Raw genomic sequence first — 17131 nt, 5'->3', positions numbered from 1 at the left:
AAAAACAAAAAAAGTAAAAATAAAAAATAAAAAGAGAAAGAGTAAAAGAAACAAGTAAAAAAAATTATATTGATCATATTGTCCAGCCAACACGTGATATATGACCGAACAATTTTTATATATATTGAGAATATTGAACTGGGAGAATAAGGTTCTGACTCTCCTGGTACTTTCAATTATTAGACATTCTTAATATTCTTTTTTCCAGATCATTTGCATATATATTCAAACATTATTGTAAATTATTAGAAATTTACTATTACCGTGATAAATTTTTCACATCTCATTATGTCTTTGTTCCAACCCTTCCGTACATCTTGGCTGCTTCTCTAAATTTCAAAATGGCTGAAGCATGAAGTAGTTCTTATCCACCTGTCATGTGACACTTTTGTTCGCCACATATGCTAGAATTGTCGTAGCAAAGTGTTGATCCATGTGCGCAAAAAATGAAAGCCAAAGAAAATAAAAAGAGTTGGGATTGTTCCCTATGTTTCAAATGCTCAACAAAGTAAGAATTTAACAGACAAAATATACTGCAATGGGAGATGAACAAGCCGGGTGCGTTTTGGCTTTGACATTTCAAAGTAAAAAAATTTTGTAATAACTCACGTAGTTAATTAATTTTGACCTTGTTACTTACTAATTTTTGGCTTTGGCTGTAGTTGTGAATGGTTTGTGTCAATTAGTTCACAATTTTTTGTTCTTCAAGTAAGAACTCTAGCATTAGGGACGGACACTATTTATTTACACAATAGAGTGTAGAATTTTAGTCGACAAAAGACATGTTAAACATTGAGAAAAATTTGTAACAAAAAACTTGATTAAGTGAATTTCAATACTAAAATGCAAGTTTTCTTATGTATCATAAAATACTTGGTCACAAGTCTAAGCCTTACTAATTTCACAACAAAAACCAATATGATTGTTTAATTTTCGAAATGTTGAAAAAATCAGGTCATTTACACAAGTATAAATTGCTTTACACTAAATTTACAGCCCATGATAAATAATTCTTGTCAAACCGATATTCAATTACAAAATTCAATATATATGATAAACTGCATAAGCCCGCTCTGCTGATTTTACACTAAAATCAATCACAATATCACCACTGGTAAAATCAAAGGAAAAGTAAAAACCATAACAACTAAAAGAAGCATCGTAAGTGCTCTTAACCATTTGCCATAACAATGCTTGAAAACAACTGTTGTAAGATATACAGTAGAAACGTCCTATAATAGTAAAGCCCTTTAACCTCTATCCAAATGATATATGATATCTAATCACAAAAAGAAACTAGTTTTTTCACTGACATGAATCCTTCAGGCACATAGGTAAGAAAGGTCAAGTGCTCTTGGAGATAACATCCCCAAAGCGAACAAACCATTGAGCATTGGATGAGTTGTTATCCTGCTGAGGTTTTTGTTCTTCCATTTTTCTCTGTTGTCCCTTCTCGATCACAAAATGCGCATAGTCGAACTTCTTTGCAGGAGGGGCAAGGATTTTACTTGGAGGTGAAGGAAGTAGTGATACCAGCACCCTGGCTACTTCATGCATGCTAGGCCTCTCAGAAGGGTTCTTTTTCGTGCAAAGCAAAGCAAGCTGAAAGGTCTTCTTGACATGAGCCAGATCAGTGCAGGTAATAGAGACCTCTGGATCCACAGCTTCCATTACAGTGTTGTTATCTGCCTTGGACAATATCTGAAAAATCATGCAAAAAATGAGTCAAGAATTTAGGTATATTAGCATGATTGTACACGCATTTGACAAAATGAAAAAACTATTCACTCAAAACATGCATATCCACAATTATGTTTTTGTGAATCAATATGAACCAAAATACAGATTTAGTGCATGTTATAGTAATACACATACCAATTGATGCAAATTGGACTCATTGTCCACGGCCTTCTTCCCAGTAAGTAGCTCCAGCAGAACTATTCCAAAACTATACACATCTGATTTTTCATTCAGCCTAGATGTTCGGGCATACTCAGGGTCAATATAGCCTATAGTTCCAAGGACATAAGTTGATGCGTGAGTTTTTGCTGTTGAGATACATTTTGCCGTGCCAAAGTCAGAAAGATGCGCCTCAAAGTTCTCATCCAACAGAATATTTGAAGACTTGATGTCTCTGTGAACTATTCGTGGATTGCAGTCATGATGGAGATATGCAAGCCCTTCGGCTGCTCCAACAGCAATCCTCAGGCGAGTTTCCCAATCAAGTTTCACCTTCAAAGGACCTGTGTCATAAGACAATTACAGCATCAGAACAATGTAATATATATAGATTTGAAGTAACACTTGCAACAAATAATTTCAAAATCATCTACTAATTCAATCAAGAGACTGCTAGCAGTTCAGCAACATTACCATGTAGAAGATCCCACAGTGAGCCATTCGCCATATAGTCATAGAAAAGAAGATTTCCATAGGGAGTAAGAGCATATCCATGCAAGGTGACAAGATTTCTATGTCTAATGCTACCAACTGTTTCAAGTTCGGTCTCAAACTCCCTTATATTGTGTGGTTGTTGGTTGTACAGTCGCTTAATTGCAATTGGTCGGGAATTCTTCAAAACACATTTGTATACAGTGCTAGAGGCACCATACCCTATGATATATTTCTCACTGAGATTCTCAGTACCTCTGATTATATCATCCAAGGTGTGGATAGCCATATCCATGTGAAGAATAACTAGTTTTGGAGGACCTAAAAGAAGCAAACACAACATAACAAAATAAGAAACATTTAAGGCAAAACTTTAAACTACTATCACTAGAAAAGAGCTACCATTCAACATGCCTTGCCCAGTTCCACTGGTTCCTTTCATCAATTGCTTCGATTGGCTGGATCTGTAGAATGCTACAAATACCATGGCCAACAATATCATAATTCCAAGAATGAGGCATACAACAGCAACTCTCGAAAAAATCTCTGGAAAAAGAAAAATGTACAAAAATTGGCATCATTATATTCAAACAACTCAATTGCATAAATGCATTTAAATAAGGTATAGAACCACACCTCTTGATTTTGGTATGTAAGGACGGCATTTTGATCCTAACCAATCTCCACATAGTAAAGAATTTCCAAGGAAGCTGTAAAATGTCCCACGTGTCAGTGTCATTGATAAATAGAAGATAAAAAAAAACCAATGAAAACACGAGGATATTTTGCAATACCTGTCAGCAGAAAACCATGAGAAGTTCTTCATTGAAGGAATTACACCAGAAAGGTTATTATAGGACAAATTTCTAAAACATGAAAAAAAAAACAGAAAACAGTTCAAACAAAGTAAAACTGGGAAGAAGGGTAAACAAAAGTAAAGGCAAACAAGTTGGCTGATAGGCATACTCACAGTGAGGTTAGACTGAAACAATTAGTCAACTGATCAGGAATCTTCCCACGCAGATCATTGTGGTTCATAAACCTAACGTATAATTCAAGTAAAAATAAGTTAATGCTGTTATTGATCAACACAACTCATTATACACAAAATACATCATAAATATACATACAGAGACATAAGGTTCTGCAGCTGTCCAATTTCCGGAGGAATGCTACCAGAGATATTGTTGAATGACAAATCACTAGAGGCAGAATAAATTATTATGCGTTAATAAGATCATATGATGTAGAAAACTCAATCAGACATTGAATTTTATCTTTCTAAAAAAGTCAATAGAACTTACAGAATCTCAATGCTTCTGAGATTCCCAAATTCAGCAGGCAAGGAACCATCAAGGTGGTTATGACTCAAATTCCTGCATTTACACGTAAATATTATTCAGGACACCAGCAATAGAAAACAATGCTAGTAAGATGACATGTTTCATTACAATTTCTATCTTACAGGGTCAGGAGATGCTCTAGATAACCAACAGATGCTGGCACATGCCCTGAAAAATTATTGCTAGATAGATCCCTGATACATTATAAATTAAATAATTAATACAGTGCACATTGTAATTCATCAGGATTGATGTTTTACTCAAGAAACTTACAATGTATCTAGATTAATGATATGCCCCAACTCAACTGGTATAATCCCCTTGAAGTTGTTTGATGAGAGGTTTCTGGAGATTAAAGAATTTCAATATTACTTCAATAAAAAAAGAAGAAATCTACCATTAATATTAGTCAACAAATCTATATACAACAGTTAGAGTTAACATACAAGCATGTCAAACTCTCTAGGCTGCGGAAGCTCAATGGAATAGAACCGCTTAACTGATTACCATGCACATTACTGCAAAAGAAATCAAATATAAACAAAAATTCATGCTAATGATTTGAAAACTACAGAACATTCTAAACAGTTCAACATAACTACCGGGTAGAAATAAAAAATCTTACAATTGATTTAAGGCAGTGCAGGAGCTTATGTTATGTGGGATAGTTCCATCAAGATGATTGTTCGCGAGATTCCTAAATAGTAAATGAAGCAACTTAGCACCACAGACATGGATAACTGTTATTGAAAGTGTAACTGATGAACTAATAACTCACAATTCAAAAAGATGTTCTAGCTTCCCAAATTCATTTGGAATATTACCCACTAGGCCGTTATCATTCAATTGCCTGGACAAAACATAATTAGTAAATACATGCAAATAAAATCATAGGAAAATGATTACACAAATATTATTGGTCAACTCACAGGTAGCTCAGTTTGGACATATTGCCAAGTTCAGGAGGTATAGGACCCGTAAGCATGTTTCCATGAAGGTACCTAATTAATTGAAGTTGTCAGGCAACTTGCAATATGACTAAAAGGAGTTTAAGTCAAAGCAAAGTCGCACTCACAATTTGCCAGTGAAAGTCAGATTACCAAGAATGGGGGGAATCGAGCCCACTAACTCATTCTCACTCAAATCCCTACCACAATGTCAAGAAACAAAAAAATATATTGAATTGCATCAAATGAGCAATTAAATAGCTAATATTTTCTTCATCTTGGAAAAATGATAAGGTATGCTTACAATATTGCAAGGGCTTGCATTAAACCAATCACTTCTGGAATCTTCCCAGTTAGTCTATTTCCTTGAAGTGACCTAGGCAGAAAAAACATTCATACGTGAACATATACTTATCCTTCTCCATATAACATGACCAATCACATTCTCAAACAAAATAAACCTTTGTCAAGAAGAGAGAGAAGACAGAAAGCAAGTGATTCATAGTAGTGCTAAGTGTAACATTAAAACAATAACTTCACAGTCAAAGTACTCACAAAGTAGCAACTTGCAGAAATCCAATATTAAATGGAATCTCCCCAGTAATCTGATTATACGATATGTCCCTGAAATTCAATGAAACAATAAAGTGACAATGAGGACAAAATTATTGGAAATCAAATATTGAACATAACACATGAATATCAAATAAAATACATAACATACAAGATTTCAAAACTTGTACAGTTCCCAATGTTGTCAGGTATAGTACCAGTCAAATTATTACCTCTCACATCACTGAAAAATCACAAAAAACAAAGGTCAAAACAGATGTAATCATGTAAGGCAACAAGAAGAGAAACTACATATTGCTTCAGTTGGGGTACTCACAAATACCACAAACCAGTTAATTGACAGATATCACGGGACAAAGTACCACTCAACATGTTCCCACGCAACCCACTGCAGCAATGTACAATCACAATAAAATCCCTTAATGAATAACACAAACATGAAGAATCATCCAGATGTAAATGTAAAGATAAAAACCCACAGGTACTGCAAGACTTCATTCCAATAGAGTATTCTTGGTATCTCGCCACTGAGCCTATTCCGAGCAAGATCCCTATAAACATGACCAAAAGCAGTTATTAGAACTTCTTTAGAGGCAGCTAAAGCAATGAAGGATTAACATTCTTCGTTCATATAAAAAGTTACAACTTACAAACACTGCAAAATTAATGAGAAGAAGATAAAAACTTACAGAGTCTTGAGGTTGGGAATTTGGGATAAAGTTGAAGGGATAGGACCAGTCAATTGATTGCTCTTTAAATTTCTGCTTTCACCAGTTCCACTCAAAACTCGTTCAATTAAAATTTAAAAAAAGCAAAACACATCGAATGTTAATTCTGTTTTAAAACTTACAAAAGCTCGAGCTGCTTCAACTTTGACAATGAGAAAGGTATATCACCATAAAGCTGATTATCGGACAAATCCCTACAAATCCACGAAAAAATGTGACAACTGATAAGCACTTATGTCATAGGAACAAAACCCTCCGATCAAGACTAGAACATCAAGTAGTAAATAGTATAAGGCTAGAGTCTTACAGATGAACAAGTGCTGCACAGTTTCCAATTTCATCAGGGATTTGCCCAGTTAGTTTATTCCCTTGCAAGTCTCTGTGATTGCAGAAAAAAAGAAAAGCAGACTCTTAAGCTAAAATCAAAGTTTAAAACTTTACAGATATGCACATTCGAAACCAAATGTTAAAAGGTTCAACTCTTTGAAACCAAACAAACATACATGGATTGCAAGTTTGTCAAGTCACCAATGGCCGGTGATATCTCTCCACCAAGGTTCAAACTGGACAGGTTCCTGCACAAACAAAATAAAGCACTTCAACAACTTAACAAAAAACAGTTAATTAACACACATAAAAACAGTAGTCAATGAAAGATATTAAGACAATAAGTAAAGCTAAATAGTATTCTCCAAGGGATAATAATAAACTCACAGAGAAACCACAGTATGGCTGACATTGTCACAGAAAACTCCACGCCAAGAGCAAAAGTCGTCATTATGCGCGTCATCCCAGTCAAGGAGAACGTCTGCCATATTACTGAACAAAGCCTTCATAGCCATTAACGCTTGTCCTGTGCATTTTCAAGTTCAAGACCATTCAACACTCAAGCACTGCCAAAACTCAGTAATGTACAAATATACCAATATCAAATTATCATGTTATACGAACAAATTCAATACGATATTATATTATGTTCCATTATCTATGCTAGGCATACCATGCCACATTATAAAAATAAGCAATTTAGTAAACTGCGGCAAATAGTTATAATCGAACCCCGCAAATGTGGATAAAGCATTTTTGCAAAACTAACGCAATATTAAAGAGTGCAAGGTGCAATCCTCTTTCCAGCATAGGTAAAGAAAAGTACCGAACTTGAAATATACAAAATTTATATTCATACTTTAATGGATAAAACACGAGTTTGAGTGTGCCAGTAAAAGAAGTCAGTTTTTCCATGTGAGCTGGTGTTCATAAATTTCTATAATATAATAATATGATTTTAAAAAGATAAAAAATTATAGATATTATCCTGCATTCAAATGCAGAATTTTAACCAAAATTAAAGAAAGATAAATACAGTATGAAAAAAATATCCTGAAACTGAAGAACAACAGTCAAAGTGTCATGCCCAAAGCGAACCAAATCAACATACAGTTTAAAATATTGCCTAAACTGTACCTACACTAAACAACTCGAAAATAATGAGTTACCTAAATAGATAAAATGATTAATTAAAAGTCAAGGTATCCCTATATGCATTTTTACTGTTGCACGGATCACATCAAAGAAACCATAATTTGCCACACAAAAAAAGAGCATCTTATTACAGTTTCGAATCTCTTCAAATAGAAGTTTGCTTAAGCCTTGTATGGCATGAAATGAAGTATCCGCCGGTAAAGGTTAAGAGAGCGAAAAGGTATACAAAAAGGCGTTACCATACCGAATTCGGATTCATTCATGATTCATCATAATAACACAGTAAGTTCAATTATGTATAAAAATCTCAAAGCACATGAATTCTTTCTTCGAACGGAAAAAGTACTTTATTATTCCAGGATCCCCACCCCACCTTCTCAAAAAAAAAAAAAAAAACCGCCAGTGCTACTCTAAATCCAACATCGTAAATATCTAAGCCGCCTACAAAAACACCTGCGAATCGAATGACACAAACGAAGAATAAGAGAACTTAAAACTACATTTGTCTTTGTCGTGGTGAAGAAAAACGACACTCCACTGGAATGTTTTTCAAATGAAAAAACAGCAACACAACAAAAACAACGCTACTAGGAAATAGAATCACACTACCCACGAAACAAAAGCCAAGAGAAAAGATGCAAGGCAAAATTTTGATAGGTGAAGTAAAAACGAAGAAAACGAAAAGAACAAAAGGGGTTGGTCAAAATGACAATGTAGGCACAAAAAAACAAACCTTCTTCACTGAAGGAGGAAGCCAGTGGTGAGATAAGCAAGAGCATGAGCAGCAAAGGAGACATGAGAAGCTTCCACTTGTGACGGCCAGGATAGAACAACAGCACCAAGGCATTGTCTTCCATTGCGGTCACCAACCACAGCACTTAGTGGAAGAGATCAACGAGTATGGGAAAAATGCAGTGGTTATTAGTTACAATAACAAAGGTTATTCGTTGGTGTTGGTGTGGCCAATGCTTGGTAATAGTAGAGAAAGAGTGCAGGCATTTGGCGTGAACTGTAAATAGGAAGAGTGTTATGAAGAGAGAGAATAAGAATGGGAAACGGCGGTGAAGCGACGTTAGGCTAGATAGGTGAGAGTGAGACTGTCACTGTAATATAAGGGTGGTAGCCGCCGTCATTCGTACTCGCCGTTTCCCAGCATATTTGACAGCTAAAGTTTCTCCTATTTACTTACGCGCCTCTCTTCGCGTGCGCTTAAACCTCTTTGTCTTTTCTCACTAATAAATCAAATCTCATCCACGGCTATTAATCAAAGACAATTTTTAGTGGAGCTTTGAATGTGCTTTTTCGAAAAATTAATTTTAAAGTAATATGATTTATGTTTTAATAATTTTGGTTTATATTAATTTTGAATTAAAATTTAATTTAAATTTCTTTATCCAAAAGGTACCTAAAATGACTTAAACTCAATTAATTCTAAACATTAATTTTGACTTTATCTTTAATATAAAATTAAAAATATGGAAAACTATCTAAAATTAATCTTAAACTAAAAATTAACTATGCAACATGAAATCAAAGGGACACTTATTTCTTACTACGCGCGTTCTAGGAGACATGGACAGCGTCGCTCGTACAATTTTGGATCATGAAGCGCGTGTTTGTGGCTTGTGCGAGATAATGTTTGTGGATTGTGCGAGATAAGGCACTGATCAGAAAGTATTTGCTAAGTTAAGATGAAAGTAAAATAATTAATCATATTTTTATATCTTACATATTTTTCCATAAAATCTTTGTATTTTTATATAAAATAAAAATAATTACTTTTATATTTAATTTTAACAATAGAAAAAGTTTGTAGGTTTTTTACTAGTAGAAAAATGTTAAAATTACACCTTTTTGTGCATAATAGGATAGGAAGGAAGAAAAATTTTAAAAATAATAAGATTGGAGAGACAGAGTACTAGAATATAATATTGCGTAAAAAAAGACAAACGATATTACTTTATGTAAGTAAACAAGCATTAAGACATTTCTTGAGTAAAAAAAAAGGCATTAAAACATTTCAAGAAAATTCCTTCAAAAAAAACATTTCAGGAAAAAAAAAAAAAAGGAATTAAGATACCCTTCATGAATCGTGATAAATATATGGTAGGCAATTTTCGGGCTTTGACACTATTTGAGAAGTTTTATTTCATTGCATAAAATGGAACTAAGAGATAGAAAATGAAGGGTTTTTTAGGAGGGTTTTGGCGTTATGTCAAAAAGCAATGCCTGGGGTATCCTTATCAAAGAGTGCCTCTTGAAGTTGATCTGCAAGTTCCAATCTAATATTGAATATTAATACCATAACTCCATCAAAGAAAAATAAAAGAAGAAAACAACTTCAGTAAACGCATGAGGTAAGACATGGCGTGTGGTTATCGTATTATTTCTATAATGGTGTATGGTTACTTACTACTTCCATGTAAACCGAATCAGAATAGGGTGGGGAGAACTGAGAACTTCTTGTTCATCAAGACTAACAAGGAAACTACAGGGACAGGCTACGACCACTTTTTTATCCAAGACTTTGCTAATATTTCTAAATACAGAAAGACGAAAAGTATAAAATCTTTTTTTATACTTGAAGTGATCATTTCACTAGATATATGATTAATTGGTAATTTTATATGATAAATATAATTAAATCTATTTTAGTGCTTCGTTTTAAAAATAAAAAAATTATCATTCTTTATTATTGTTACCAGGTTCTACATCTTTCGACATGTTGACATGTATATGTTTTTATGGATGAGCTCATTCTTTGGTGATGGAGTGAATAGCCGAAAAAGGACTCTGCTTAAGTTAGTGTATGTGTTTGGAGTGTAACAGAGATAAAATGTTTACTTACTTGCTCATGTTGTTCCTTCTCCTATTAGTAGCGAAAACTGGCCATGAATTCAATAACACACCATGATGCCCACTAAAGATAATACCAGATCATGGAAGTTGGTTATTCGAGTTCGATATCTTGTGGGTTATGTACGGTACACTTATATTTTTTTAATTATGTTATTAGTATAGAATATTTATTATAATGTCGGTCATTAACTTCAGTTAAAAAACTTAAATAATCATTTTGAATTTAATTTTTTTCTTTTAATTATGTTTTTTATTTATAAAACTCAAATAAAAAATTTTATTAAAAAAAAACACAAGTTATGTACAACTACCGCCAACGACTTATTAATCATTGCTTACCTTGTATATATGATTAACAATTGACTCGTGTAATAAACAACTCATTTAAAAAAAAAATAAAGTAAATGATTTTACTACTTAGTAAAAATATAACGTAAGAAACTCATCTATAAACTATTGGTTTTATTATCAACAACTAAATTTATTTACTTTATTCATCTTCACTAAATATCTTTATTTGACGTGTTAATTTAACATAGTCTTTTTAAAGGTTTAATTTGTTTTAATGTAATATTTTAAACAAATAATTAAAAGTGGAAATAATTATGCTTTATTATACTATAACATGTTTAGATAAGTAGAAGAAATTATTCTGAAAATCAAACTCATAATGAAAAATTGAAAAAAGTAAAAGCAACCTTTTATTATGTTGACTCATAACGTGATTTTACTAATCCAATCATGAACCTATATATTGGACTGTTAGATTTAAATTTAAAAAAAGAAACCAAAACTATCATAAAATTAAAAACACAAAAGAATATGTAAATGGTGAACAAGACTGAAGTCTGTGTCTGAAACCGCAGTAGGTGCTTAAGGGATCATGAATGTGCAGAAATAGCAAACAATAGCAGCAGCTTTTCCCAGTTGAGCAATAAAACAGACTATGCCTTGCCGAGTCCTTTTCCTCTTAAATTAGAACTGTCTTCTCTTCATTTGCTAATTCTCCTTTTCAAGTTTCCTTTTTATTGTTTTTATTACGCTGAAAAGGTTTTGCCTTTTCTTTTCTTATGGCACTACTATCTTGCTCCACTTCGACGTACTTGCGGATAAATTTTGAGAAAATTATATTGCCATTACTTTAATTAAGGTTAAATTACGTCTAATGTCTTTGTTCTATCTTTACAAAATTACACATATTCTTTACTGATGATTTATTTGATATGGATTACTAATTATTTCTCGTCTATGAGTAAATTATCCTCAATTTAAAAATTCACGAGTTGCTGGAATTAAAATCAAAATTGAAAAAAAAAAAAACTGAACTAATGTTTCGTAAAGGGGATCCAAAACTAATCCCATGTTCCATAATCCGTTACCAAAGCTACTTTCATTTTCGTTCGCTTTTCCCAAATCTTCCTGCAAATTATTAGGGTGTACTTTTTTATTTAAACAATTTTACTGTAAAAAAATTTAAACTCGACACGCGAGACATTAATGATGCGTGAGTGATACGAGTTCTGTCCGTTTTAGAATAAAAAATAGAAATTCATTTCCATATAGTACTTTACAAATGCAGCGTTTAAGACAAATACTTTAAAATACAGCAGGCAGGATCATTTAATTTAAATGCAACTCATAACCATTTTATTAGCTAAATGAAATTAGCATTAAACAAAATTAATGAGTAGCATATCTAATCCTTTTTTTAGAATGATTTTTTTTTATGAAAAGAATGGTTAGTCGTCGTAGAAAAAAATAATAAAGTAGTAACTTTTTTATCCAAATAAAAATATGACATTACACTAAAAGTAAATACACAAAAACATTTTAATTTTACAAATGTGCTACATTTAAATCTAATACCTTTTATTTTTATACGAAATTGACAAAAATATTTTTTAAATAAAATTCAATCATAATGCTGATATTTTTTTACCAGTACATAAATCTCGTTTTATTTTATAAATACATTACAAATAAGTTTCTGTGATATTAAAATTTGAAATTATTAGAAATTGAAGATATCTGTAGTAGTATGAATTTCAACGTGATTTCAAAGTATAAGTAATTATAGGTAACAAAATGGATTATCCTACCAAATGTTTGTTGATGAGATATGCATAAAGAGCTATAGTAACTAGTGAACTAGACTAGAAAAAGGTTTAAATATAATTTCAACCTTTAAAATAAAGTTTAAATATTGTAAAAGTTCACCTTTTATGAATTTTGTCGAATTTTCGAAAGATAAGTTCTCATTAGAATATATGATTAAATCACAACAAAATAGTTGACATATATTTCAACTTTAAAATTTAAAATTCAAGTCTTATATTTTAGTAAACAATTTTTCTAAAAAAGCTGGCTCAACTTATTTTGTGACCTTTATAATTAATGAAAAAACATTTTTAAAAACATACGTCGACTCAGTAGAATTTCAAAATATGTATTCAAACTACCCTGTAATCACTAGACATGTGTGACATGATTAATAAATGATTTGCTACTTAAATTATCAATTAGGAATTCAATTTCCAACTTTATTTGTATGAAGAATATTTATTATAAGATGGGCATTGTTTAAATAAATTTCAGTATTTTAAAATGTTGGTCCTTATTTCTCAATTAAGAGATATCCTAATTTTAGAACCCTTTCCATTGAAAATTCATCTTTCAATCTATTTATATGTGTTTAAACTTTTAACATACTATATTTGGACTTCATTGAGAATCTTACACTTATAATTTAAGACTTTAAGACTAAGAATTTAATTATAATTAGTATTAAAAAAAATGCATAACACAACCAATGGACAATGGTAGCATTGAAGAGATGACAAAGGGAGGATCAGGCCTAATCTATCATCAACTATGAATAACATCTTCAGAGGCAGAGCAGTAGACTCAGTAGAGCAGTGTTTCAGAAGGAGATTCTGCCGGCACCATATCCGCCGGTATTCCGCCGTCAGAATAGTACGGTCGGCCGGCGTGACTCCATCATGTGGGTCCCACTGACACTCAAGACAAACTTACATATTTTCTCTTTTTTCAGAAACAGAAACAACAAACAAATTACTTTGAAAATGATGATGGATGGTTACGTATCCTTCCCCCTCCCTCTGACTTTACCAGCAATCTAACATACACAATTAATAATTTATGAAAAATGAAAAACCCAAGTCTGAACATTGTAGTTAATGATGCAGAGAGATAGATTATTTAAGCCCTCTTCTACTTTTCTCAGCATGTTGCTGCAACATGGTTCATTAAGGGTTCAAGTTCCTAGACAAGTTCGTTAGTCATATAATATAACTCTTCAACAATAAAACCAAAACGAAAAGTTTTTTTCCTTTTTAAAAATCAAATATTAAACCTAATCAACTTTTTTTTATCTAACCTAATTAAGCTTATAAATTACTCTCAGCGTCCCAAATTAAGTATCACTGTCCATAACTTTTAACACTCTTATACTCAATAAACTTGACAATAGATAAAAGCTATGAATTTGTGAAACACAAAATTAACTAAAAAGTGTATATAGATGGAAAATATTTACAATAAGAAGTACGTGGTGAAATGCTAATGTATTTGTTATGTTATTATGATTATCGATCGGCTTTTGTAAAACCTGCAAAAAATAATTTTAATTGAATCCATTTTAAGAGTGCGTTTGTTTTAATGTTGAGAAATTGATTGAGTCCATAATTAATTTGAATACATTTCCACACATGTTTAATTTCAAGTTAAAAAAATTAGAATTAATTATGGGTTTATAATTGATATTGAGTTGAAGTAATTTTTAGTAATTTTAACATTGAATTCAAAATTTTGTACCAAATTCTACCCTTAACTTAATTTTATAATAAAATATTCAAACATAACCACATTATTTTAAAATCAATTTTAATCCTAATTAATTTTATAAAATTAATTTCGTTCACGCTTATTTAAATACACACTAAATTGTTAAATATAATACAGATATGTATCTAAATTTTAAAGTCTTAAGATTTAAATATTTTTTTAATCGTTTGGTGTATTTTTATTTTTATTCTTTGCAAAAATAATGGTGAAGATGTATAGAGTTTTAAATAATATGTTCATATTTTTCTTTAAATAATTTAAATTTTAAAATAACATCATGGATAAAACTTTTTAAAAGTGTTACTAAGGACTTCAGTTCCCAGACGCAAGTTTGCATGAGTTTCATTTTAATTTTATGAGTACATGAGTTTTATTTTGGCATGACACGTTTCATTTGTACTTATAAATTACATTGATGAAGTGTCTATGTACCCTGCGCGAAACATTGAGCATATGTTTAAGCTCTTAGTTGACATTGTTGATTGCTCCCATAGTTAGATTGTCTGCATAATGCAATGTACATTGTTTTTAATTAATATGATTTTGACTTTTTCATTATATTTTGGCATGCAATTATGACTTATTTATTATAATTTGCTGTATATTATTAATCCCAAGTTGTGAGTATTAGTATGCACCTTCTACCTTGCAGAAGGCATCAAAGATAATTATGATGTTGTGATTATATTCTATCAGAATTGGTTGATGACTTTTTCAACGATAATGCATGTAAGCTCTTCGTGTTAGTTTCAATTTGCTAATTCTTCCGTTTATCTCCAATTTTACCGTTTGTTTTTAGGCTTGATGTTTTGTGGTATGCTGTTTTTTTTTTTTTCTTTCTTTCTCTTATCAAAATATTACCCCCAAATCTAAATGATCATGTAAGACAACAACTTTAAAAAATAATAATAAACCATATTGTTGTTTTGCTTATGAATGATATAAGATATATAAGCTTATTCCCGTAAAAAAGAATAACGTGTTTCTTGATTCAATAACTAACTGAAAGTAAAAGAATTATGATTGATCCTACTCTTAAATCAACTTTATCTCACAGTTTCATCAATTAATTATTTATAGTGTGATTATTAGTCAATCAATCAACTAATAGAAACGAGAACACAAAATCATATTAAGTTCGGTAAACTTGAAGGTTTGACACAAAAATTCCATCATAACCTTTAATTATGAGTTAGTATTTATAATCATAAAGAAATCTACAACTCTAACGTAGATCATAAAATAATTCATATTAAATAAAAAATGAAGGTTTAGATAATTTTTTTTCATAAGCTTCTTTAAGAAGAAGAAAAATGAAATAAGTTTTTTTTTTTAAAAAAAAAAGTTATAATTTATACAAAAGTTTATTTATAAAAACTCTCTTATAGTATCTTATTTAAAATATGGTTTTAAATTTGAATTAAAATCGAATGAATTTCAAGCTCATTTTAAAAATAAATATTCTATGTTTTATACGATGTATTTACATTTAAAATTGAAAATATAATTTAAATTTGTTTCAAAATTAGCTAAATAAGTTTACAGAAAATTTAATAGAAATGAAAAAAATTATAAACGATAAGAGAAGACATGTTTCCTTTATAGAAAAAATAATAATTTTAAAAAATATGAAGGTTTCTATTCCGGATGATACATCCGTCAAGAAATAAAGCAAGAAATTTGTTGACTGGGTCCACCTGAAATCAGATTTCCAAAACTTGTCTTATGAGTAATTAAGGCTAGTTATGAGAAGGGTCACACAGTGACAGCTGAATTCATCAACCGGATTTCCATCTCATCTCATGAACCAACAATTTCAAATTTATAATACCAAGTAATTACAATGTAAATTGTTGAGGACTGAATTTTCTATTAATCATCACTTTCATATGGCTACGAATATATTAATGCATGCATTGTCACTGTTAATAACTTGTATTTTCATATTAGTTTTCTTTAGGTACTAGTTTAATTAAGAAGAAGAAGAAGAAGAAAATATTTAAGAGTGATAAAAGATATAATTCTCAACACATAAAAAATAACAATAGCAGAAAAGAGGAACAAATCAATAGCATGGGTAAAACAAGTGTGTGCATGGTCTATTTCCTTGAAGAAAAATAAACTCATGCACGAAGTTCAGTTTGTTGTTATGCTGGATATAAATTTCAAAATTTGTTGCTTTCCAGATAAAGGGATAGAAAATTAGGTGGAGTGTGACCCACCAAAAAATCGATGGAGATTGAAGTGCAAGAGGAAACGGATACTTGACATAATTAGTATATTCGATATTCAACATCTCACTCGGATAAAATATTATGTGTTTTTAACTCAAGTACTATTATAATTTGAGAGAATCGTATAAAAAACTACTTATTTATTTTATAAAGCGAAACAGACTTAAAATTAATATTTAACTTGTTTAAAATTATAAAATTTAATTTTTTATAACTTAATTATTTTTAATCAAATATTCCATAGAAAAGTTTTAAACTTCTTAGTTTGGTAATTAATATATTTTTTGGTCAAAAAGTAAGCATAAAAACATACTGAGAATTTTAAATATAAAATCTAAGTAATTATAATATACTAAGTAATAAAAATGTACTGACTACTTATGTATATTTTTTTATACATTTCACGGTATTATATATATATATATATATATATATATATATATATATATATATATATATATATATATATATATATATATATATATATATATATATATATATATATGAGAGAATAAATATATATATATATATATGTATATATATATATATATATATATATACACACATATATATATATATATATATATATATATATATATATGTGTGTATATATATATATATATATCTCTCTAGATCCACACATCTATATATATATATATATTGATATATAAATGTGTTTATATATATATATCTCTCTCTCTATATATATC

At 30.5% G+C, this 17131-nt stretch overlaps 1 protein-coding gene across 3 annotated transcripts; it reads right to left on the bottom strand.

The window, feature by feature from the left end:
- Positions 1-1126: 1126 nt before the first annotated feature.
- LOC100499643 (ERECTA-like kinase) lies at positions 1127-8562 on the bottom strand. Of its 3 annotated transcripts, none has more exons than XM_006588324.4 (27): positions 8198-8562; positions 6697-6835; positions 6486-6557; positions 6290-6361; positions 6105-6176; positions 5944-6015; positions 5734-5805; positions 5571-5642; positions 5406-5477; positions 5237-5305; positions 4986-5057; positions 4810-4881; positions 4664-4735; positions 4513-4584; positions 4360-4431; positions 4181-4252; positions 4008-4079; positions 3857-3928; positions 3696-3767; positions 3522-3593; positions 3362-3433; positions 3186-3257; positions 3028-3101; positions 2794-2937; positions 2374-2712; positions 1876-2243; positions 1127-1701 (listed from the first exon to the last, which is right to left on the bottom strand). In XM_006588324.4, the coding sequence occupies exons 1-27, from the start codon at positions 8319-8321 to the stop codon at positions 1345-1347; spliced, it is 2982 nt and encodes a 993-aa protein (XP_006588387.1). In that variant the 5' UTR covers positions 8322-8562; the 3' UTR covers positions 1127-1344. The 3 variants fall into 3 exon arrangements, with proteins under 3 accessions (XP_006588387.1, XP_006588388.1, NP_001237639.1); XM_006588325.4 differs by having other exon boundaries at positions 2806-2937; NM_001250710.1 differs by lacking the exons at positions 3857-3928; positions 4181-4252; positions 4664-4735; ... (1 more) ...; positions 5571-5642; positions 8198-8562 and having other exon boundaries at positions 1345-1701; positions 6697-6824.
- Between the last annotated feature and the right edge of the window lie 8569 nt (positions 8563-17131).

Source organism: Glycine max, chromosome 10 (genome assembly GCF_000004515.6).
Source record: "Glycine max cultivar Williams 82 chromosome 10, Glycine_max_v4.0, whole genome shotgun sequence".
In the NCBI taxonomy this organism is placed as follows: Eukaryota; Viridiplantae; Streptophyta; class Magnoliopsida; order Fabales; family Fabaceae; genus Glycine; species Glycine max.
This window is presented reverse-complemented; position numbering and strand designations above follow the sequence as displayed.